Source organism: Sturnus vulgaris, chromosome Z (genome assembly GCF_052056855.1).
Source record: "Sturnus vulgaris isolate bStuVul1 chromosome Z, bStuVul1.hap1, whole genome shotgun sequence".
Taxonomy (NCBI): Eukaryota; Metazoa; Chordata; class Aves; order Passeriformes; family Sturnidae; genus Sturnus; species Sturnus vulgaris.
The window spans coordinates 72,305,062-72,328,218 of record NC_142283.1 but is presented as its reverse complement, the minus strand read 5'-3'; the positions used below and the strand labels follow the sequence as shown (position 1 = coordinate 72,328,218).

At 55.4% G+C, this 23,157-nt stretch overlaps 2 protein-coding genes across 2 annotated transcripts; one reads left to right on the top strand and one right to left on the bottom strand.

Annotated features, from left to right (window-relative positions):
• The first annotated feature begins 1,622 nt into the window (after window positions 1-1,622).
• Window positions 1,623-6,721, top strand: APH1A (aph-1A gamma-secretase subunit). The gene is made up of 7 exons (XM_014875564.2): window positions 1,623-1,843; window positions 3,122-3,292; window positions 4,388-4,461; window positions 4,633-4,755; window positions 5,106-5,233; window positions 5,455-5,578; window positions 5,812-6,721. The coding sequence occupies exons 1-7, from the start codon at window positions 1,731-1,733 to the stop codon at window positions 5,847-5,849; spliced, it is 771 nt and encodes a 256-aa protein (XP_014731050.1). The 5' UTR covers window positions 1,623-1,730; the 3' UTR covers window positions 5,850-6,721.
• Window positions 6,722-7,423: 702 nt separating this feature from the next.
• On the bottom strand, window positions 7,424-22,926 carry LOC106852741 (carbonic anhydrase 9). The gene is made up of 12 exons (XM_014875556.2): window positions 22,693-22,926; window positions 15,788-15,811; window positions 14,461-14,631; window positions 12,153-12,295; window positions 11,410-11,502; window positions 11,083-11,149; window positions 10,681-10,838; window positions 10,400-10,535; window positions 8,273-8,296; window positions 8,066-8,092; window positions 7,835-7,928; window positions 7,424-7,699 (listed from the first exon to the last, which is right to left on the bottom strand). Exons 1-12 carry the CDS (start codon window positions 22,823-22,825, stop codon window positions 7,636-7,638), a joined length of 1,134 nt encoding a protein of 377 aa, XP_014731042.2. The 5' UTR covers window positions 22,826-22,926; the 3' UTR covers window positions 7,424-7,635.
• Between the last annotated feature and the right edge of the window lie 231 nt (window positions 22,927-23,157).

Sequence of the window (23,157 nt, the reverse complement as noted above, 5' to 3'; positions counted from 1 at the left end):
ACTGGATTGTCAGCAGAGCCTGGAAGAACACAAGTCTTGGAGCCAAGGCCTGGTGGATGGAAAGGGAGCTTATAGGGCTGGGTGGGAGGGAGCACGGGGCTGGGGACATTCAGGATGTCTCCAAAGCCTCTCTGGGCACCTGACACCATTGAGAACCCTAAGTTCCTCTTTCTTCAGCCCCAAGCACAGTTCTGTGCCCTGTTCTGCCCCGTGCTTGCTTTTCTTCTTGTTAGAAACCCCCTGAGCATTGCCCCCATCCCTATCCAGCCCAGCATTCCTCTGCATTGCACACTCACTGGTCACCAGAATCCAGGTGTGGTGGGACTGGGGCAGCCTGGTGATGTCCCTGGTGACACCTCCTGCTGTGACCCATCCTCCCTGATGTTGCAGCCACTTGGGAGCTTGGGAACAGTATCTCCCAGTTGGCAAGCCCCAGCCTTCATCTCTACCCCTCAGTGGGTCCTGGCCATCCTCACCCAGGAGCAAGCTCCCAGAGGCTCTCTTGGCCAAGTGGGCAGAACCTCTGGAGCTGAAAGTAACACAGGGATTGTAAGTGGATGTCCCTGGCTTACAGAGTGAGATGTGACTTTCTCTGGGCCAGGTGGGCTGACTCAGGGCTGTTCTGCAATATCAGCATGAAATCTTAGGCAGGGACAAAACTATTCCCCTCTCTCCTCCTCTGGGATCCCTTGTGCTGGGGCATGACTCGGCTTTGTAAACCCTGGTGATCAAGCCAAACATCAGTCTTGTCCCTGGAACAAGTGGAAAAGGTCCTGTGATTCCCACTTCCAGTTACCAACTTGCTGGTGGGGATATGCCTGGACCCACATCTCACTGCTCCCCTGGGATTTCCCTGGTTCAGGAGAGCCCTCTGTGGAGTGCTCTCTGCGAAGAGTGCACTCTGTGGAGTGCTGAAGTGCTCTGCTATGAATTGTGCCTCTTAGAAGCAGGGCCTGTTTTCCATGACTTAATGAAACCCAGACCCCTCAAAGGCCTTCTCTGACCTTGCCGCATATGAGCAGAGTGGCATGGGCGCGGTGTTTCTGCTAGCTCAGCAGGTGCAGAACTCTGCATCCAGTGCTCCTGTCCAAAGTCTTCTGGAGGCCGAAATGGTGTGTGTTAGGCAGTGGGTGTCTGTAAGCGAGAAAGTGCCGTGAAGTGCCTTTCTGTGTCAATCCCGTTGCAATGGGGTTGGACTGGAGTTGCCAAGTGAGCACAGAACCACTGAGGGTGGGACAGTCTGCACACCTCGCCCAGCCTCTGCTCCTGGCAGGGCCGCAGTCACAGGGTGGCCATGGGGATGAGACCAAGCTCCCTTGGGAGCAGGCTGCGTCTCCACAGGGACACGCCAAGCTGGGAGACACCCACAGGGATCATCGAGTCCAGCTCCTGTTCCTGCACAGGACCCCCCGAGGGTCACACCGTGTGCCGGAGAGCGCTCACCAAACGCTTCCTGAGCTCTGCCAGGACAATGCTGCGAGGCCTTTCCCGGCCAGCACGACGCCCAACACCGCCGGGCCGGGCCTTTCCCGACACCCAGCCCCTCCCGTGACTGACGGGCCTGGGCCCGCCCCGCGGGCCCGCCCCGGGACGCTGCTTCCGGCGGCGGCGGCGCGCGCACGTGTGACGTCATCGGCCCCGGAAGGGCGGCGGAGGGGGAAGGGGCCGCGGGGCCCGTCCGGTCCGAGCTCCGGGTCCGACCCCGGTCCCGTGTCCCCACTCCCGCCGAAATGACGCTCGCCGTCTTCTTCGGGTGTACCTTCATCGCCTTCGGGCCCGCCTTCGGCCTCTTCATCTTCACCATCGCCCGCGACCCGCTCCGCATCATCATCCTCATCGCCGGGTCAGTCAGCGATGGGGGCTCTGGTGCTGCCGTGGTGTGGGACCAGGATCGGCTCCGGGAGCGGTGTGGGCGTGGCGGGGCGCTGGGACCAGCGCCGATGCTGCTACCAGAACGATCGTGGTGGGGGCACTGAGTCTCCTGCTGGTGCTGGAATCAGTTCGCATGTAATGAGGTGCTGGTCCCAGTGCCTCAGCACGGTCACTGTAGTCGGGACAGGGGTGCTGGTATCAGTGACGGTGCTGGTACAGTATGGGCGTGACAGGAGTGCTGGTACCAGTATGGGTGTGACAGGGTGGTGGTGGCATCAGGGGTGTGATAGGCATGTGACTGGTACTGGCTGAGGCACCATCGTGGCTGCAGCAGGCACAGCAGTATTCATGCTGATGCTGTTATGGGCTCACTGGAGCCACCAGTACTCACACTGGTGCTGTTATGAGCTCACTGGAGTCACCAGTACACATCCTGGTGCTGTTGTGGGCCCGCTGGAGTCACCAGTACTCATGCTGGTGCTGTCGTGGGCTCACTGGAGCCACCAGTACACATCCTGGTGCTGTTATGGGATCATTGGAGTCACCAGTACTCATACTGGTGCTATTGTGGGCTCATTGGAATCATCAGTACTCACACTAGTGCTGTTGAAGGCTCACTGGAGCCACCGGTACTCATGCTGGTGCTGTTGTGGGCTCACTGGAGTCACCAGTACTCACACTGGTGCTATTGTGGGCTCATTGGAATCATCAGTACTCACACTAGTGCTGTTGAAGGCTCACTGGAGCCACCGGTACTCATGCTGGTGCTGTTGTGGGCTCACTGGAGTCACCAGTACTCACACTGGTGCTGTTGCTTGTATGACAGGGACACCAGTATTGTTTCTCTACTGTCACGGCACATGGTAGACACGAGAACTCATACAGTGGAGGGTTGGTAATGGTACTGGTGCATGTGTGCAAGTGGGAAACTAGTACCAGTACCACTGTGGGACCAGAAGGATGTGGTACTGGAACTGATACTGGCATGGATATGAGCCTGGCACAGGGGCTGGTACTGCTGTGGGCACAAGAGGGACACTGGTGCCAGTTCTGGTGACCAGTGGGGCAGAAGTGCAGGCACAGCACAGCAGTGAGACCCATACAGGCACCACCTGCCCGACACTGGTACCAGAATGGCACTGGTGCTGGTGGGAGAGTGGGCAAGGTTGGGGCCCAGCTGCCAGTGCCAGTCCCAGCACAGGAGGGGCTCTGGCACAGCACTTGTGCCAGCAAGCTCTGTCTCTTACAGGGCTTTCTTCTGGCTGGTGTCACTGCTGCTCTCGTCCCTCATCTGGTTTATCGCAGTGAAAGCCAGCGACCCTGAGGATGAGCGGCTGCAGAAGGGGCTCCTGATTTTTGGGGTGATGTTCTCTGTGCTGCTGCAGGAGGCCTTCCGCTTCCTTTACTACAAGCTCCTCAGGTAACGGCATCTCCCCCACTATGCCAGCACTGTTGGATGGTTTTCCCAGCTGTGGTGGTGCCAGATTTCACCTGTGAGCTGCTGGACTGGGGGGAGTGTCAAGTGTGGCAGGAAGCTGCCCTTAGTGTGAGCACATGGATGGCACCTGTTTCGGTGTGTTGACCTTGTGGGTCTCAAGTGGTGGGGCAGGGCAGCCCTAAGGTCTGGAGGATCTGGTGCCCTGACCAGCCCAGGTCACAGTCTCAGAGCAGCCTGGGCAGTTCCCGGCCTTCCTGATACCATTGTCTCGGAGCACAGGGGTTTTTGCTGCCAGGGGAGCATGTGCTGCACCCTGTCCTCTGGATGGATGGGCACTGTGCTGGGGCTGGGCAGGCAGGCACGGGGAGATGCCCTTCATACTTCCTGATTTTCCTGGGTGGAAGCTGGGAGAATGCTGTGGGGGAGCCGTGTCGGCAGGCTTGCGCTGCTCCCTGCGGCAGGGCACTGCCGGAGGCGGGCAGGCAGAGGGTAGCAGAGCTCCACGGAGCAGCCTCTGACATAAAGCCACTGCGTTTCCTTTGCCTTGCGGATCTCCAGTCCCAAGCACTGCTGTCCTCCCCAGGCTGAGGCGCTGCCTGGCGTCCTCCTGACCTGCAACACCTCTAGTTGGCACAAATTATGAAGCCTCTTCTCTCCCAGTTTCTCTCCCCGTAGAATTTTTGTAACTCTTCGAGCTCTCCCTGCACCTCCTCCATTGTTAGTCAACATCTTCTTGAAGTGCAGAGATTAGATACAGCCTCCCACGGCTGCAGTGGGGCTGCTTTCCATGCGGGGGTGCTGCTTGCCTTACACCCAACGTTCTGCTCACACCAGCCCTGCTCTGCCGGGCTGGCTGGCACCCACATTCCTCTGTGGAAAACCTTTCTATGTGACCTCACGTGATTTTCACATGCCTGGTTTGTCTGGTGGTACAGTCACACGGACGATCTCCGTGGTGGGTGTTACTCTGGGAGGGGGAGGTTGCCAGGAAGGTGGCCATGGTGCAGAGTGATTACTGCACCATGCCTCGGGAGGTGGCTTGGCTGTGCTGGGCTCCAGTGTGCTCTCACCCCACAGGAAGGCCATCGAGGGGCTGGTGGCCCTCAGTGAGGACGGCTGCTCCCCCATTTCCATTCAGCAAATGGCATATGGTGAGTGCTGTGCAGAGCAGAGCATCCTGACCGTGGGGCAGGGGATGAGGATGGGCAGGGCTGAGCATGATGCTGGGAGCAAAGGGAGATTTCTCAGGCCAAAGCTCACTGGGAGGTGTGTGGGGTGACCCTTGGGAGGTTCAGAGCTTAACAGTGTCCCTGTCCTGGCAGTGGCTGGTGTGGGCTTTGGTCTCATGAGTGGCGCCTTCTCCATGATCAATCTTCTGGCAGACGCGTTAGGGCCTGGCACTGTGGGCATCCATGGGGATTCACAGCTGTATTTCCTGACCTCAGGTGAGTAACCGGCATGCTTCACTCACATCTCTGCCCCACCACAGAGGCAGCAGATGAGGCGTTGGAGTTTTCCCTCTTCATTGTCTTGTCCATGCTGCATCCTCAGCCACCTGAGCCCCTTATAGTCCCCTGTCACATATCTTTGTGACAAACCCTTCTTGCTGTTCCCTGTGACCCTCCCTGCTCTTCTTTCCATGTCTCCCACACTTGAAGTCTATCCCAGCACCTCCCAGTCCAGCCAAGCTGTTTCTCTACCCCCCCCTTTACTGACTCATCTCCATCCCTTCCCCAGGCCTGCAGGCCAGGTCAGGTAGGTGATTCCCTGGTGACACCTCTGCTTCTCCCTACAGCTTTTATGACCATGGTGCTGATTTTCCTTCACACCTTCTGGGGGATCCTCTTCTTTCATGGCTGTGAGCACCGGCGCTGGTGGGAGATCGCAGCAGTCGTTATCATGCATCTCACTGTTTCAGGGTTGGTGAGTAACTGCGAGCAGGGCTCTGTGCTGGGATCTATATTCAGAGTACTGGTCCCTGTGCTGGGAGGGAATAGCCTTTGGCACTAGCAAAGGAGCTGGCCCTTCACAAACCAAATCCTGGGGCTGGTGCCGCCTGTCCCACTCCATTTGCTGAGGTGATGATGCTGCCACACATCCTGTCCTCTCCTGCCTGCTCACCCTTCTCATATTTCTCTCCGCAGTCATTTTGCAACCCCCTGTACGTGGGCAGCCTGGTGCCCTCCTACCTGCTGATGGCTGCTGCCGCTGCCTGGGCTTACCTGCTCTCGGGGGGATCTGCGCAGAACCTGCGGCGCTTCCTGCTCTGTAAGTGCTGCTCCAGAAAGGGGGTGGGGGGACACTTTGGGTCTCATGGGGTAAACAGGACTGGTGCTGGGATGGTTAGAGGTTGTCCCAATGGCTCGAACAAGGGCATCATCCCCTTGTCTCTCAGACCAGAGGAGCAGGTGGTTTTTGAGGCCATGATCAGGTTGTTACCTCTCCTAGAAAAAGTGGGGTAGTGTTTGGAGAAAGCTCACTGTTTCTCTTGGTTCCTGCAGGTTTACGAAGCGGAGCCAGCCCCCAGCCAGGATCCTGAGGGCCTGCAGGATGTTCCGGTCCCCAGCCACCCCTCCCCTCCCCTCCTATCCTGGCGGCAGGATCGGCCATCACCTTCTTTGCAATATCTTTTATCCTGGACTGGGGGACCCCGGCCAGCCCTGGTGGGGCAGGCACTGGGGTCCAGCTGTGGCAGCCAGCCGACCGGTGTGGCTGAGACTGGCTCACTCCAACACCCCTTTGGGAGTCCTTATAAAACACCTCAGTTTTGGGGGACCCGACTTTGCTGGCCCTGCTGTGAGCTCAGCCCCAGTTAGCCTGCCTGTGACTGCCGGAGGCTTTGAGCCCAAAGAAACCCATCGCTTCTCCCCCCGCTGCCACAGATGTGCTGTCCCCTGTGCCAGGGCAGGGGGCCCGCATTGCCTCCTCACTGCAGGGTGGAGGAAGGGGCTTTGCAAAGTGCTGCCGTGCCCTGGGTCGTGGCTGACTGCTGTAGTGCTCCTTTCTCCACCTCTCTGCCCAGTCCTGCTGCCCCAGGAGCCACAGCCCTGTCAGGGCTGAGCTGGCATCCTGGTGCAGCAGGATGGTGCTGGGGGACTCACGGGTACTGACAGTATGCAGGATGGGAGGAGAGGGAAAAAGACAGCATCCAGAAGACCCAGTGGGCATGGAGGGTGGTGGAGGGCTTGGGAGGAGATGCAATGCCACAGCTGTTGCCGGCACAGATTTGGGAGGGGGTTCAAGGGACCATTCCAATGGATCATTGCCCTCTCCTGTTCTTGGGGATTTTCAGGCGGGTACCAGCCCTGGTTCTGTGCCACAGGGCTGGGAGGGAGAAACTGCCATCGGGCTGAAAAGGCAGTTTTATCCACAGTGGGCTTTTATACCAATAAAATTAAGTACCACAGACAAGGTTGTGTGTGGCTAGCAGTGCTGCGCTTGTGGTGAGGGTACAAGCAGTGGTAGCAATGGCTCGTGCTGTTGTGACTGGAGAGGGATGGTCTGGCAGTTGCAGACCCCATTTGCCTGCAGGTCTTGCTCCTGCTCTGTCCTTCCTAACAGTGGCTGAGCTCTAATTTCACGGCTTTGGGGGTGGAGGCTGCCGAGGGCTGGAGATGGGCAGGTTCCTCTCTTCTCTGACGGGGCCAGTTTCTTTTGGTTTTGCCATGGTCATAAAGCTCCCTGGGACTTGGCTCCAGCTCCACAGGAGCCACCATGAAAGGTGGGAGGTAGTCACAGATGTAGGGTTGTTTTGGCTAATGTAGCCGTGATAAAGCCAGAGGTGAGCTGGGTGGGGGCTGGCCAGCAAGCAAGCGATGGCTCTGCCACCTTCAGCTCTGCCTTTCTTCAGCCTTACCAAGCCACAGCTATGTTTTTCCAATGCTTTGCACAAATAAGAGGAGGAAGAAGTCCCAGAGTGATGGAGGGCAGGGCTGGGCTGTGGAAGAAGCCTTGTGCTGCTTACTCTGGAGCTCTGCCCGGTGCAGAGAGGCTGATGCTGTCTTTGCTGGTTGGGAAGGGGTCCCTGCCCACCCCTCTCCAGTGTGGTTCTCTCTGCACCAAGGTGCTTTTTCCTGCCCCACAGCTTCCCACAAAGGCAGCAGAGACAGTTGATACCATGGGAGGATTTTACTTTTTTTTTTAATAGTTTTTACCCTTTTTTATAACAAAAATATCTATCAGGGCCAAAGGCTTTCCCCCAGACAAACAGTCCATGTGGGCAGTCTGTGCAGCCAAGGCGTGCTGGAGCACTGGCCTTCCTTGACCTCTGGTGGGAGTGAGGGGAGGTGGGGTGGCGGGCTGGGACTGCCACAGAGGTGTGGAGTTTACGCGGTGTTCTCGGTGCTGGCTGCCGTGTAGATGACCTTGGATTTGGTCGGTGAGTCCAGCCTGGTGGGGAAAGAAAGATGGGGGGACTGTTAGACTAGGCGGGGGTCTTGTTGCCTGAAACCACCATTAAACCCATTCTCGTGCCCTGGACCCATCCTGCCCCTAGGCACTGTCCTGTGTCTCCCCATTGCTCACCGTGCGTTTTGGCTGCGGTGCTTATAGATGTACAGCAGGAAGGCCAGTGCTGTGACAGCAAAGAGCACCCCGAAGAGCACGGCCAGCACATCTCCTGCAAGCCAAGCACAGGCATGTTACTCTGGGGGTGGTCCCCTGGGACTACTGGCCGAGTAAGAGGAGGCGAGGAGCAGGCTGGTAGCCCAGGGGCAGAGGGGACACGAAGGACCATCCTTGGCTGAGTACACTTACCTGCATGAAATGAGCTGGAGTGTCCTTCTGAAAAGGAGACAAAGACCAGAGGGTGAGAATCAGCAGCCGTGGATGCTAGAGCAGCACCACAAACACACTGTGGCTGCTCAGCCCCCAATTCAGCACATGGCTTGCACAAGACCCCAATTCTCAGACAGGTACAACCCCTGCCTACCTTCTCCTGCTTTGTGCCAAACACTCACTCACCTGCTGTTGCTGAATCATCACTACCTGTAAAGAGAAACAACACAGTCAGGGGGCTGCCTTTTAAGTATTTAGGGAGGGAAGTCTCAAGCCTGCAGGCCTTTGGGCTTCCGAAGTAGGGCTGCCCACAAGACCCCCCCATTACCCATGAGCAGGGGAGAGCTGCCTGCCAGCAACTCACAGTATCTTGCCTCAGGAAGCCCGGCCCTGACACCCTGCCAAGGCATGGGAAAAGGGGAGAAAAAAGGATCCCTGGACCACAGCCAACACCTGAGCCTCGCTGAGCCCAGCCAGAAACTCCCCCCCACTGTTGTTGCCACAGCCTAGGAAGCACTGCAGCATCCTATGACTGCACTGGACTCCACAGGAGACCCCAGAAAGGCACCTGGGGTGAGCGCAGCAGACAGCAGCCATGGGGACAGTTAACTGCAGTGAGATGGTCAGCAGCTCCCATGGAGGAGGCAGCCATGAATTGCAGGTAGGGCTCCTGGCATGGGGATGGCTTGGTGGCCCTACATGCTGGGAGGGAGCTGTGCTGGGCAAATGTTTGCCCAGCTTAAAAGCGTGGCTTATAAAGAGCTGCATTATCTTCTGTACATGGCTCCGGTATGGTGCACAGAGTGGCACTATCTATGGGCTCTCTCCAGCTACAAGGCTGCTGCAGGAAAGCCGCCACCTCCACCCAGCAGCTGGGGACAGGAGTGGCTATCCTGAGCTGGGGGTGACTGGCAAAAAGATCAATAAGTATGGGCACAGAAGGTTCAGCTGCAAGCAAAACAAGACGTGACCCCACAGCACTCCATCTCAGTGCTCAGCAGCCCCAGAGCTAAAGCAGGCAGTTAGCACTGACGTGGGGAGAAACTCTCAACAATCCTGTGCATACAAAGCAAGGGACCAGTAACCTCATCCAAGGATATTCTCCTGGCACTTCAGGAATAACACCTTTGTGGGTTTGTTACAGTGGGGATTTTTGTATAGAAATAGCAAATAACAGGGAAAAAAAAGGTAGAGCTGGGCAACTCCCCCCTTGCCACAGCACTGGGAGGCTTTGGAAGAGATTCTGCAACAAAGTAGTAAAAGAAAGGCTTGGAGGTAAATGGAAAATATGATAAAGTATCTAATAGGTTTACCAAAGATAGAGCATGCCAGCCTAACCCGATATACTTCTTTGATAAGTGATATTCTAGACAAAGAAAATGTGGTAGATTTTATCTCTCCCAGCTTCAGTGAAGCATTTGATGCAGTGCCACATGGGAAACTGCTAGCCAGGCTGAAGACCACAGTGATTAAAAGCCTAGAGCCATTAGCAAGCAGGCTGCAAGTGGAACGGTGAGGGAAGTGCCTTGCACCACATTATGTGGTTATCGAGGCATTGCCCTGAGGCCTGGGACCAACCCTGTGCTGTTCCTATTAGTCACCTTCACAGAAGGTGTAGGAAATGCCATCAGAACAGAAAAGGAACAGGATGTTGAACAGAAAACCCCTAGTGACCTCAGGGAACAGCAATGGGCAAAAATTCAGTGATGCAGAGCGATAGTCACACCTGAGGATTAATAGTGATTTCTACTCATGCCTGGAAATCACCAATGCAAGAAAAGCCTTCAAGGAGAAATAGAGTGGGCATTCAAGGATCCCTCAGGCAGGGGACTGTGTGCCTGGCCAGGATGGCTGTGAGGCCCCACTGGCAGAGCACAGCCTTCAGCAGGGGTCCCCAGCACTGATAATCCTGCAGGATTTGGAAAAGGAGTGTTCACTGCAAGCTTGTACCTCTGGCAACTCCCACTGAATTTATCTAATGAATTTGGGATTGAAGTAGCTAGCTAAAGTGCTAGGGCCTGCCTGTTTGCTCTTGACCATGCATTCCCTAGTCCTGCTATTGTTATGTCTGCAAGACTAAGGATAAAATAAGTTTCTTGAAACCAGTCTTCCCCAGGCAGGGTGAAAAAAATGCAGAAATGGGAGAGAGCAAGACCCTAAGACCAGTGCTGCCACATGTCACTCGCGGGGCAGGTGTAACCCATGCAGATGCTGTGTTTCTGTAAGACACACAGAGCACTGACTCCTGCTGCTGGCCCCATCACTGCATCCCTACTGCTGGGAGCAGCCTGAACACATTCATACACTCCTTACCAGGAGAGTGCTTCACTGAAGGGGGGGTCTGGAAACTCGCCAGCACCCGTCGCCCATGCAGGCTCTGCACTGGCCGGTAGTTGTTCTGCAAAAGCTTGTCGTCAGGGCTTCTCAGGGTTGAAACCAGCAGTGACATCTGGAAGGAGAATAGTGTGAACAGAATAGCATCCACCCTGCCTTTGGGAGCAGATGAGCTGCAGAGCACTGGCACAGGGCACCTGCACCAGCTTACGGGGAGAGGCTGGGAAAGACCCAATGCAGAGCTCATTGCCCTGACAGACCTGGTGATGAGAGAGCAGCATGGTCTGGTTGAAGATTGTCCATTTGACTGTCTGGTAGCAGGGAGGGGTGGTCAGAGAACCATTATAGTGGAAGTAGAATTTCAGGTTGGCAGGCAGCAGACCTGCAATGTTGAATCCAGGCACCAAGGTTTCTTGTCCTGGGAGAGGAAACATAGTGGGAGTGAGACAGGTACAAACCCCTTGGAGTACAACAGAATGAAGATCATGGGGAGTCTGCCACTGCATGTACCACTGCAGCCACTGGAGAAAGAGCAGCTGGTCTTCTGTAGAGGCAGAGAAAAGCGGGTGGGCTGCCTGCTGCAGCCTTGCTCTACCAAGCAGCTGGTTTCTCTGCTGGGCTGCAGCCCCGGAGACAAACCACAAGGTGGGACAGAGCCTTACCTACTTCCTGGATTTCAGGCAGATGCTCAAGTATTTCATGGTAGTATTGGTTCTCCCCATGCCCAACCTGCAACACAGAGACCCCACAGTAATGTCAGGGCCAGGGGCCAAAGGGAGACAAGATGGTGATGGCAGTGCCAGCAGAGAGGTACTGCTCCTTGAGAGAGGCATGCTATTCCAGTCACCCCTTCATTCTTAGCAGGGCTGCTCTGCCCTTTCTCTCCCCTTCTACGAAAGGACATTTGCACCTCTGCCAGTCCCCAAAACTATGTCCAACTCTGCACGCCCCAGTTCCATCCTCCCCCTGCTGGAATTCATGGAACTCACCTCCAGAAAGGCTGCCAGCACAGCCAGGCCATCTGGGTGAACCATTGCCTCTGTAAAGCTGTCATACTTGGTATTGTAGTGGACCACGTGGATCTGGAAGGCAAAAATGCAATCCCAGTGCTGGATGGACACCACTGGGAGATGCTCACTCCCACAGGGCTACAGCCTGGTGACACCAGGGCTGTGAGAGACATGCAGGTGTGATGAGTACCACTGCAGGGGAGGGAAAATGCTGGTAGGACCAAGAAAAATCAGCTGCTGCAAAGCAGCCAGCATGAAGCTCTGCCTGCAGGAACTTCCCTGGTCAGGAACAGCAAACCAACACGGTCCTGCATAGCAGGGGCTAATACTGCAGAGCCAGGCTCAATTTGAGGACAGCAGCTAGAGAAAGAAGGATGAAACCAGATGGGAACTGGCAGAGCAAGAGGACAGTGTGTACAGAGTAAACAGTCCCTGTAGCTCCCAAAGCAGGCTCTCAGCCTCTGGGGAAGCTGGCTTCCACAGCCTGGGGACTGCCACAGCTCCTGCTCCATCAGCCCAGGACCAGGCTTCAGCATGAGTCTGGCTCAGCACCGAAATGTGGCTGGTTACACTGAGCTCCGCTGCTGCAGAGCTGCCAGGAGTTACAGACCACATCCAGCCACAGCCAGAGCCGTGGGTGAGGAGCATGACAGCATTCCAAAGCCTTCTCTGCCTAGCACCACGAGGAAGAAGGTGCATCCAGCACCACGAGGGCTCCTTACCTCTGCAGCAAAGCGTCGGCCATTGACAGTGTGCTCCGAGCCATGTCCCGACGGGGAGCCCCAGTGCAGGTGCAGCTGTGCAGCTCGGTACTGCTGGGCATAGCCACCAGTGAGGGCCAGGGACTCGGGCAGATCAAGGACAACTGCAGAGGCAGAAGGAAGAGCTCAGTAATACATCATAAATCCCAGTCCATTCCACAGGTATGCAAAGGAGGTGTTTCAAGGGAAACAGTCACCTTGGGCTTCTAGAAACTGGTCATAAGAGAAAACCTTGCTTTCCATCTGTCAGGACGCTGTGGGCAAGCCTGCCAATGTGTCAGGATTCAACTTCTGCCTTAAGGTTGTGGGATACTACAGTAAATACGTCAGCTTCAAAAATAGCTGCTATGAAAATGCTGGAAAGTGAAGAGTCCCTCCGCAAAGACTCCCGGGGCCAGATCCAAGCCAAATGTTATCCAACAATTTATTCAGTAAGTGAGAATAATATAAAGAGACCACGGACAAAATTCATAGAGAAAGATACTGGCAGAGTGGTGAATATATGTGAGAGCAGGGCAGGTGGACAGAGAGCTGCAACTCTTGGTGAGCTAGGACCTTTCAAATAAAGCAGCCTGCAAGTGTATGGCAGCACTGGAGCTAGTGGCACAGAAGCATTAAATATTTTGAAAGTACTTAGAGCTAAAATGTTTACCTCTTTGGATACTATAAATTCATACTTTGTTTTTCTTTACTTTAATGTGGTTTATCCAGCTATTTTGGACTTATGCAACAATGTGGCAATCCTAAAACTGAGTTAGCAGGACATGTGGCAAAAATATCAGGGGCATCCCTGGACCTTGAGAAAGGCTGTCGTATCCTTCTAAGCACGTTCTCCTAATTTTTAATGTGAGGTCATTTCCTTTTTCCTTTTTAGGTGGGGTATCCCTTAGTAACATCACTGATGGGGCACAGATTTGGGATTAACCAGGTAACAGGGCTATGATGAGTCATTGACCATCTCTAGTTCCTTGCCACTGGGTTCAGAGACAGAAAACTCAAATACAGGAAATGAGAAACTGTTCCCTCCCTATGAATTTATCTGCTTTTACACTTCTTTTGTATAGGTAAACCATTGTTTATCTTCTGTCTCATGACAACCTGAGTCATTTTCAGGCCCTCAAAAAAGCTTATATAGCATATGTACTTTGTTACCAAAATGAGTAACTGTACAAATACCTTACTAGGCTTGCAACTTTTTATTTATTTATGATTTTTCATAAAGCAGATCAGTGGTTGCCACAATAAAAAAGGCATCTTAAAAGCATGTGAGAAAGTGCTTCCCCCCCTCCCCAATGAAAATGCTCTCACTGCTTTTCTAAACACCAAGCAACACCAGATGCCAGGGTGTCTAAAATAGCAACTACTGAGCTCAACTAGTTTAACTCTGCAGGCACATTAGGGCAAGAGGCCACAATATAGAGCTCTGTGCATGCAGCATGAAGCTGATCTGACCATACACAGCAAGCCTGACCTGTCAAGTTTGCTATATACACAGGTCAGCTCCATCTTGTTGGCTACCTGGGCAAGGAGGTGCCTTATCACACCGTCAGCAAGTTCTTAAGTCCCTTTCTCCATAACCTTTTCTTAGCTCGGGGACTGGCAGACACCAGTGTGCACAAAACGTTCTGCCTCCTCCAAGAAAAAGCTGGTAGCAACCAGGTCCAACCATCCTCAGCTATGGAAAGTTGTGGTTTTCCTCCATATCTGGAATACCAAGGCTGATACTAAAATAACGTGAATAAGTTGTGTTCAGAACTTTGCAAAAACCATTCTAATCTTGGAGAAGGGAAAAAAAAAAGACCCATAAAAATGTCTTAAGATCTTGAGATAGAATCCTTAAATACAGACAAAATAAGGTAGTCAATGTTGTGCACTAAAAGACAAATGTAGGTATCTTAAAGTCTAAATCAAATCCAGAGACTGATGAGCCCTTTGAAAGTGAAATGCAGGGAAGGAATCAGTGGCTGAAAATCTGCATCAGAAATATACCAGGGACTCATTTTTAAAGAAAATGCACAGTTAACAAATTTCTGGAGCCAGCTCCCAAAGGCTCTGGACACCTTGGGGCTTCTCACTTCAGGAAATCAAATGGATCTGTAAAATTTCTACAGCCTGTTGCTTCCCTTATGGCCTAGAAGGTAACAGAGCTGCAGCCTGCAAGACAGTCTCTTTCCTAGAGCCTGGAGGAAGGGCATCAGAGAAGCCCAGCCCTGCTGGAAGAGTCTGAGCATCCTCTCCTTGTGCTCCAGCCCCTGCAGTGTGCCCTCACCTGTGTGCCCATTGTTCTTCAGCTTGAGCTGCTTGTTGGCGGGCAAGCTGTAGCCAGAGAGCTGGATCGGCCTCAGGTCAGGGCTGAAGATGGCCTGAGCTGTGTCAACATTGATGGGAGACTGCTTGGTGCCCCCGCAGTCCGAGTAGTCCGTGCTCCAGTGCTTCAGGTCTGGTGCAAGAAGGAGGGGAGGCACTGTCAGTGAGAACTCCAGGGGGAGGAGACCTCCAGAAAGAAGGTTTTTAGGTGTTGGGGAAGGGGACTGGCACTGGCCAGGAAAGTAGCCATGCACATAAGTTTAGCTTCCATGAAGTTAGCTTGGGAGCAGCTTTATGCCAACATGTAACTGAATGCAGCTGTATCAGGAAAGGTCTCAGAGCATGGTGAGCTGCCAGGAAAGTCTATTTTTGGGGTGTTTAGGAAGAGTGCAAGAAGATCATTTACAAGTGCACTTGGCAAGCCGAGGAGCTGCTGGCCTGCAGTTCATCACACACTTGCTGCCTTGCACAGCCTGGCCTCTGGCAGATATCACCCCCAGTGCTGCTGGAGAAGGTACCACAGAGCTCCTGGGCTCTGTGACAAAGGGCCAGCAGACATGGCGGGGCTGGCTACTGAAATGGCCGCCTCTCCCCAGTACTACAGCTGGGATAAGCACGACTGATACATCAGAAACCTCCCTTTGCACTGCAGAGGACTGCTTCTAGCATGCCATGGGCCAGTGCAAACCCAGGCTTGTCCACAGGCCAGGCCCTCGCAGGATCCCTGTAAATATGGAGCTGGGCAGTAGCAGCTGAGCCAAACCCCGGAGTGATGGTGCAGTAAGGGGTGTGTCTGTCACAGCACTGTGGTGCAGCCCATCATGGGTGCTGTGGAGAAGCCCCTCAGGCCCTGACGGGAGGGCAGGGCCAGGCAGGGTGGGGAGGGAGGGTGACAGAGGGCAGAGGTGAATACAAGCTAATCCCTGGGCCGGTCAAAGTCCCAGCATGGGCTGCAAGTCCAGCCTGGGGAGAGCAGTCTTTTCCCCCACTTGGCACAGGGTCAGGGGAGCTCTCATTCAGGGAGGAGCCCTTCCCTGAGGGGCATCCCCCCACACCCAAGGGGCTGGGAAAACTCTCATTGGAGCAGCTGCTTCCTGGTGAAATCAGACCAACCCCTGGCTCTTCAGCCCATCCATGCCCGAGTAGGAGCACTGTGTCAGGGTCAGGCAGGAGGGAAGGGTGAGTCGTGGAGTGTGCATAGAAGCATTGTAATAATTAACCACAGCTGGCTCAGTTCCAGGATCGGCTGGGTAGTAGGAAAAAAGCAGAAGTAACTGCGGGGTATTTACCTTCATAGCTCCAGTGGCTGTGGCCTTGAAAAAAAAAAGAAAAGAAAGAACCACATGAATGGAAGGGAAAGGTTGTCGGCAAACACCTCTCTGCCAGGCAGCAGGTCTCTGGGCTCCCACTGCCTTCCATCTCCCTCCCCACCTTTGTTTTCCCACTTCTCCCTCTGTCCCAGCAAAGAGCATGTTCCCAGAGGGTACTGCCTCCTCGGAGCACGGCCAGGTCCCCTGCAGTTGTCAGTAAGAGGGAAAACCCCAGGGCTGACATTCTGTCATCATCCTTAAAAAGGAAAAATCAGAGATATTGGCTTCCATTACTGAGCAGTTGTACCAGCAGCTGCTCCAGAGCAGCCAAAACCTCCCACTGCTCCAAGGCACTTCATAAGTGTAGCTCTCACACTCCACGACGAGTTTGGGCAGCAAGATGCACTGCATCATGCAGACACTCTCCTCCCACTTAGGAAAGTTGCCCTGGGACTAACAGCAGAGGAAGAAAATGAGCATCAAAACCTTCTCTATACAGTGAGAGTCCCTGCAGTGGGGATGGACTTTCACAGGAAAATGTGCCAGGCCAAATGCTCAGCTCCTGTCCCCAGCTCTAATTCATATGACCACCTAAATGCCCACAGAAATTTACATAAGCTCCAACCATGCAAAGCCCTTTCCTTAGGAAAAGCAGGAGGGAGGGTGGGGGATCCTATGCCAAAACCTCTGCATTTCTTGTGTCACCCATGGGTCACACTGTGACTACAGCAGAGCAAGATGTGACCTGAGCTTTCCACAGCCAGTGGTTTGCCCACTGTGCAGACCTAGAGGGGACAAAGCCCTCCTGGGCAGGTCCTGAGAGTACACAGTACTCAAAAGGCTGGGCCTCACACTGTCACTCTCCTCTAGAACTGCCAGCAATGCCTGGGTTCCTGGAACGTCACTGGGGCCGGCCTTAGAAGTGCACCAGAATCTCTTCTCAGATGCCCCTGAATCGAACACCTGGGCCATCGCCAGCTCTTCTAAACACCCAGCTCCAGGCAAAGGGATGTGGAGCTCAAATCTGGCCCAAGCAGGGAAACACGGCCCAAAAAGGATTATGTGCCTGCTCTGACTAGCACAACAGGTAATTCATGGACTCCTCCTCTGATTTGTCCTTACCAGAAGGCTTGTGACTGCAAACAGGCTGTTGGCACTTCCCAGCCCATGAGTGCAGGAGCAGAGAGTGCCAGGATGGGACAGGTTTGGGGCAAAGGAGGGCATTCACACAACAGCAATTGCATGGAGGAACATTTAAGAGATACAGTTGATCCAGTATCATCTTTTTGCCTTGGTGGGGCCATTTGTCTGCCAGCCTTGCCAGGATGAAGGAGGGTGTTAGCAGAAGTTGCTCCAGCCCCCATCCCTGCCACTGACAAGAGCTATCGACACGCACTTGCTATTAATAGGAGTGGATTCCAGCTCATGGGTGAGAAAGGAAGAGGCAAGCTTTCCCAGGCCCAGATGTCCCATGCAAGGCTCTAAGCCCAGCAGGATCCTGCCCTCTACTCAGCGAGGATCCAGGCATGGGCACTGCTGGAGGTCTTGGTGCATCTGCTGCTCAGGAGAGTGGATGACCACAGCCAAACTGGACTGGGAAGGGCTGGAGGGTGTTTAGGGGCACTGTGTGCTGCAGAGATGGGAACAGATCTCAAGGCTCCCTCCTGTGTAATTGGTGGCTTGCTTCTGTCGCATTTCTGACGCCCAGGAGCAATGCTCAGGAATCTCTTGAGTATTCCCAAAGGCATAGGAAGAAGGAATAGCAAGCAGAGGATTTGGCAAACTTCAATTGCATGCGCTAGGACACGTGTGCCCCAGGACAGACTGCAGTGCCCTCTCTCTGTCTGCTTGCATGGCGCTGCCCAGTGATGCACCCAGCTGTGCTGCAGCAAGCTGAGATTCACTTACCCTGCTCACCTTGCTCACACAAAAGATGCCTGCTACCCAGACACCGACTTTGCACAAAATCCAGAGAACATGGACCCTCTTCTGGCAACACCGTTTATCTTCTCCCACACTTCTCCCACTCTCCTACCCATTAACTGCACAAAGAAACACCCACATTGGGACGGTCCTGGCACATGTAAGGGACAGCACCTCAGGGCTGGCACAGAGTGTTTTGGTTCACTGCACATGCCTCAACTGGCACAGCCTGCCCTGACACCCCACTTTTTGCTCACCTCCAGGGACTCTGCCTGGACGGAAAGCAGCCTAAACATTGTATCATAGATTGAGCAATAGCCCCGTGCTGACACCTGCCCTGCTGTGTCAGCGCTGTGCCCATTACTTCAGGTTCCCACGTCTCCCAGCATACACCTATTCCCACAGCCGAGGGGGCTCTGGAACCTCCCCACAGCCTCCCGCCAGCTCAGCTAGGCAGCTTTGGACACCCTGAAGGCTGAAGCTGCACCCAGGAGCCAGTTCAATCCACCCCAACACAACAGGCTTCCCCAGGGATGTCTTGCCATCAAAACCAAAAGGATCAATGAGCTCTTATCCACCCACTGAAGCCCCCTTGAGTGTGTTTTCCCAACCCAATGGATCTGGGTGCAGTGATGGCACAGTTAGGCCACCCTCTCGGGCAGGCATCTCTCAAGCACAGCCGTGCGAGGTGGGGCCCCCTTGGCACATGCCCCGAGCGCTGCAGGAGAGCGCCGAAGCGAACCCAGCCGGGGCGCTGGGTCAGGCTCTCAGCATCACCCCCTGCCTCGGCACGGCTCGGAGGAGCCCTGCGCTAACTACTCCGATCCCTTCCACCTGGGGGCATTTGAAATCTCGCATCCCTTTACCGTGAACATTAACCCACTGCCCTGCCCAAGTGTCGATTTGCATAATTCAGTCTGCCTCCCACACTTCCCGCCGGAGCACGTCTTCTCCTTCGAAAAGCTGTGTGATGCCAGGTCTCCTTTCTGCTGAGCTGATGCCGCTCACCACAAAAGACGTGGCTGCACCTCGGCAGCGGGTGCTGCAGCTCTCTGAATGCCCTGCCTTTCCTCTGAGCACCCAACTATCCCGGAAGGGACTGCAAAGCGCTCCAAAAACGTGGAGGGAAACAGCCCTGGTGATGCGAGACGCACATCGGGAGGTAATGCGCGACGTTAAGAGCAAAGAGGGTTCCTTGTAGGGGTTACAGCTGGAGAACACCGTAGGGTGCTGACAGGAGCTGCTTGCCCTCGCAGGCAAAAACGCCTCCTTTCTCCGCCGCGCAGAGCTCCCCTGTTCACCTGAGTACTGCCTGCCACCCGCCTTTCCCCAGCAGCCCGCGATGCAGCCAAGTTTCCCACGACTTTCCCCCCTTCACACCCTCCCTTTGTGCTTTCTCCTGCTGTTCCTTGCTCCCACTCAGCCCTCCCATTCTGGGATACAGGCTTTGCTGCAAGTGCCAGCTCCGTTCCCTCCTTGACATCCAACACCATCCAACAACACTTTCCTGCCGAGCTCAGGCAGACGCTGCCATTACCAGCGTGCTGCTCCGCATGTCCTGCAGCCGGGGAGGAAGGGTAGGAGCAGTTTTTGGCAGCATGAGGAGCCAGCTCAACCACTGGCTGCTGTGAATCTCACATAGGAAAGGCACTGATGCAGCGAGCTGTGCCCTGGAGACCTTACCAAAGGCACACAAGGATGGAGTGTGCACCCAAAGGAGTCAGGATCATTTGCACAGACCAGGAGGCAACCCTCAGCAGAGTCAGACAATAAGGAAGGAGACCAGGGGCTTTATCCTATGAAGCTATACTTCCCATCCTGATTTTTTCATATTTTAGGGTCTATGCAGCCTGAAGCTGCTACACGGCAGCTGACAACACTGAAACTCATGTGCTGTTCACAGCGTGGATGCTGCCTGACAGCAGCACAGCCACTCGTGCTAATCTGCTTGCCTTGAACTCTAGAAGTTCGATGGCACGTGTGTGGCAGGCAGGACAGCAGGCTCACTTCTAGCTCTTCCATGCTGCTCTTTTATCAGCTGGGCACACAGTGCCTGTGCTCAGCCACAGGGAGTGCTGGCGTCCTGCCAGAGCCTCCTCTTCCCTCTGGGACACAATCCTGAGCCACACCTGGCTCAAAGCCCCATGGAATGAGTTCAGCTCACAGATGCCAGAGCAGGACCACCTCACTGTGCCCTGTCTATGGATCAGTCCCAGGTTATGAAGGGATCAGTCGAGTTCATGGCCCAGAAGAGAGGGTAAGTGGGATGTTATTGCCAAGGGTTACTAGGCCAGGCGGTACCAGGATATGCAGAGATGCACAGAGTGCAGGTCCCAAAGTAGGAACCAGCCACAGCAGCCAGGTCCCAGCCCACAAAACACATCGAACCACTGTGCCTCTTGAAAGCAACCACTATGCTCACACTGCCCAAAGCCAGCTCTCCAGTCTGTGGCAAACATGGCACGGGCATAGGGTCTGGGCGGGGGGTGCATAACCTGAGCTTCTTTCTGCCAAGCCCCACAGGAAGTGTCTCTATGGGAGGGCTGTGCCACCCCAGCCCCACCTCCTCCCTGCTTTCTCCATCCAGACACACCCCCATACAGCAGCACTCATGTTCTTTCAGCCCAGGACATCACCCATGTGCTGCCCATGGGGGCACTGATCCCTCCCAAGCCTGGCTGCTTTAAAGCCCCTTTTGTTTATAAACTCTGACCCACTGCAAGCCTTCAAGATCAGCCTTTAATCTGCCACTGGCAGCACAGGTCGCTGCAGGGATTGTTCTTTGTTCTCCTGGGGGAGAACTGCTTGGGCTGTGGAGCCCAAGACTGTGCCAGCTCCCCCCGAGGGTGGCAAGGGTTTGGGTGGAGGAAGGCATAGGGCAGGCTTTACTCCAGGGCATGTTCCTGTTCCTTCTGAACCCAGTTGCCCCAGCAAGTGCTGGGCTAAACAGGAAACAATCAGAGTGCTGCAGAGAAAGGGCCATCCCAACAAAAGGGATAAAAATGGGGAAATCCCAGAGGACAGATCAGTGCTTAGAGCTGGGGAGAGAGATTAATAAGGAGTATGAAGCAAGGAAAACAGCTTGCCTTGGGGGGAAAGGACATTGGGGAATGAGCAAGAAGAGTACACTCAGAGCCAGACACGTCTGAATAGGAGGGAGAGGAAACAGGGAAAGGAAGACACTGTTTCCCAAAGACACACTTAGCATGGGACTCAGCCGGAGTCTTCTCAGGGACCAATCCCATGGCAAATCCCTGAGTACGTTCTGAGTGCCGTGGGCTGGGGAGCCACCAGCCCTACCTCATGCACAAGCCTCGAGGAAGAGGAAACTAGCTCACCACTCGGCAGAGGTGCTAAGACACGCAGCTCCTGGCACCTGGCAGGACCCTTGCAGGGTTCCAGCCATGCCCTGCTTCTCGCGGGATTCCACCAGACCTTCAGCCTCTAACTGGTATAGCACGGGCTAACTTGCCTGTTCCCTACTGACCTCCTGGCCACCTCCTTTCCCCTTCTCCATCCTGTCCTCCCACCCACCCATCCCAAACCTCCCGCAGTGTCCAGCCCTTTGGCCAGCGCAGCACACCGGTATGCTGAATACCCAACACTCTCCCACCCTGTGGCCTGAGGTTACTTAATCTCTGTGGCAAGAACCATCTGCATCCCATCCGTGTCCAGTGCTCGGCCCAGCAAGAGCGGCTCTGGTAAGAAAAGTGATTCATTGCAATAAAAAGGAGCTCCTGGCACAAAACAATTCCTGGTCCTTACCACAGGGCAGCTGTCCTGGCACACGTCAGGACAACTCCTTACCAGAGGCAAAACCAAGGACACGCTATGAGGCTGAGCCCGGGAAACAAACCTGTGGACAAAGCGGGGACAAGGAGCATGACCAGGGACAACAATATCCCAGTGCAGCACTCAGCCCCAGAAGAGGAAATCCACAGCACTCCCCCAAAATCCCTGAAGAGCGCTGGCAGTGCCACAGCCTCCAATCAGAAAAGGCACCAAGACCAAAGACCCAGGTCTTTTTCAGTGAACCTGCAGCTCTGAAAGCCCCCACACCAGCAGCAAGGCATCTCACGGGGAGGAGGAGGGGCGCACAACTCTGCAGCCCTGCGTTCTGTCACGTCCCCCGTCCCCCATCATCAGCCGTGAGGCAGCCCCCCTCCAACTCTGCAGCAGGGCCAGACCCCATTCTTGGTGGGTGGCGGGGGTCCAAACTGGATGCAGGGCAGCCCAGCCGACATTCTGCAGGACAAAGGGGACTGGCCACCGTCCACCACGCCGGGGTGCAGGGTTGGAACCTCCGGGCGGCCCCCGGGAGTAAGCAGGGACTGCTTGGTGCACAGCCCTTGTACCCCCTCTCAGGTAGCTCTGAGCCCCTCAGTCCGATGCAAGAAGGACTTAGTGAGGGAAAAAGGCTGCGGACAAAGCGAGGGCCGAGCCCCTGGGCAGGGGTCAGGCCAGTCGAGCCGCACGGGAGTTGGCGGGAGCAGGGACAAAGGCAGGGGCGTGCTGGGGGGTGCAGCGTCCGCAGCTGGGCGATGCTGGGGGGACACATCTCCACAGGAGCACCTCAGCCTGGGGCGCACCTGGGGCCCTAACAGGGGTGCAGGAAATATAACAGCCTCCCCCACCCCCAAACCAAGCAAGGGGAGAACTCCCTGGCACTGGGGACACCTCTCCGCAAAGCATCAGATATCCCAAATCCAACACCCCTTGCACTCGGGCGCTCCACTCATCAAGGACCCCCCAGCCCAGCAAGGGAGGGAACCCTGTACATTAGGGCACCCCATGTATCAGAGACCCCAAACTCAGTATTGGGGTGCTGCACGCATCAGGGCGCTCAGGCACTGGCGATCCCAAACTAAGCTCCGAGGCGCCTCGTTCACGGGGACCCCAAAGGCAGCGGCGGGGTGCCCCACGCCTCGTGGAACCCCGCGGACCGAGGGACCCCCGCTCACCTTTCCCCGGAGAATGCTGGGGCTCCTCTTCGCCGTGTTCCTGGTCGCTCACGCTGTCGGAGCCAGCACGGCCCAGGGCGGGCAGGAGCAGGAGCGGGAGTAGGAGCGAGACCCGCAGCGCGGCGCGGTTCATCTCCGGCAAGTGCGCGGGTGCGGGACGGCGGCTCCGTGCCTGTTCGCCCGCCCGGCCGGCCGCACGTAAGTGAGAGCGGGCGGGGAGGAGGCGGCGGCTCTGACTCACGCCTCCGTTACCTTTTATAGGGTCTGGAGCCAAAGTCTGCCGCCGCATGGTCCAGCCAGGTGAGCAGCCCGACGCGGGACTCGAACCAGGGACTCCCCCCGGGGGTGCCCCTATCCCACCCCGGTCCCCCGCAGGGACACACGGTGGAGCCGGGGGCGGGGGAGCCCGGTCGGCTCCTCAGTCCCTTCAGCTATGGATGTCCCCTCTCCCCAGTGGTGGTTCAA

Excerpts from the sequence above, each read along its gene's own strand:
- APH1A (XM_014875564.2), top strand. The coding sequence starts at position 1,731 with ATGACGCTCGCCGTCTTCTTCGGGTGTACCTTCATCGCCTTCGGGCCC. Across the intron at positions 4,756-5,105 it reads GCTGTATTTCCTGACCTCAG|CTTTTATGACCATGGTGCTG; the intron begins GTGAGTAACCGG and ends TTCTCCCTACAG. Across the intron at positions 5,579-5,811 it reads CCTGCGGCGCTTCCTGCTCT|GTTTACGAAGCGGAGCCAGC; the intron begins GTAAGTGCTGCT and ends TGGTTCCTGCAG.
- LOC106852741 (XM_014875556.2), bottom strand. The coding sequence starts at position 22,825 with ATGAACCGCGCCGCGCTGCGGGTCTCGCTCCTACTCCCGCTCCTGCTC. Across the intron at positions 10,536-10,680 it reads TGCTGCTCTCTCATCACCAG|ATGTCACTGCTGGTTTCAAC; the intron begins GTCTGTCAGGGC and ends TTCTCCTTCCAG. Across the intron at positions 7,929-8,065 it reads CTCCAGCTCATTTCATGCAG|GAGATGTGCTGGCCGTGCTC; the intron begins GTAAGTGTACTC and ends CTTGGCTTGCAG.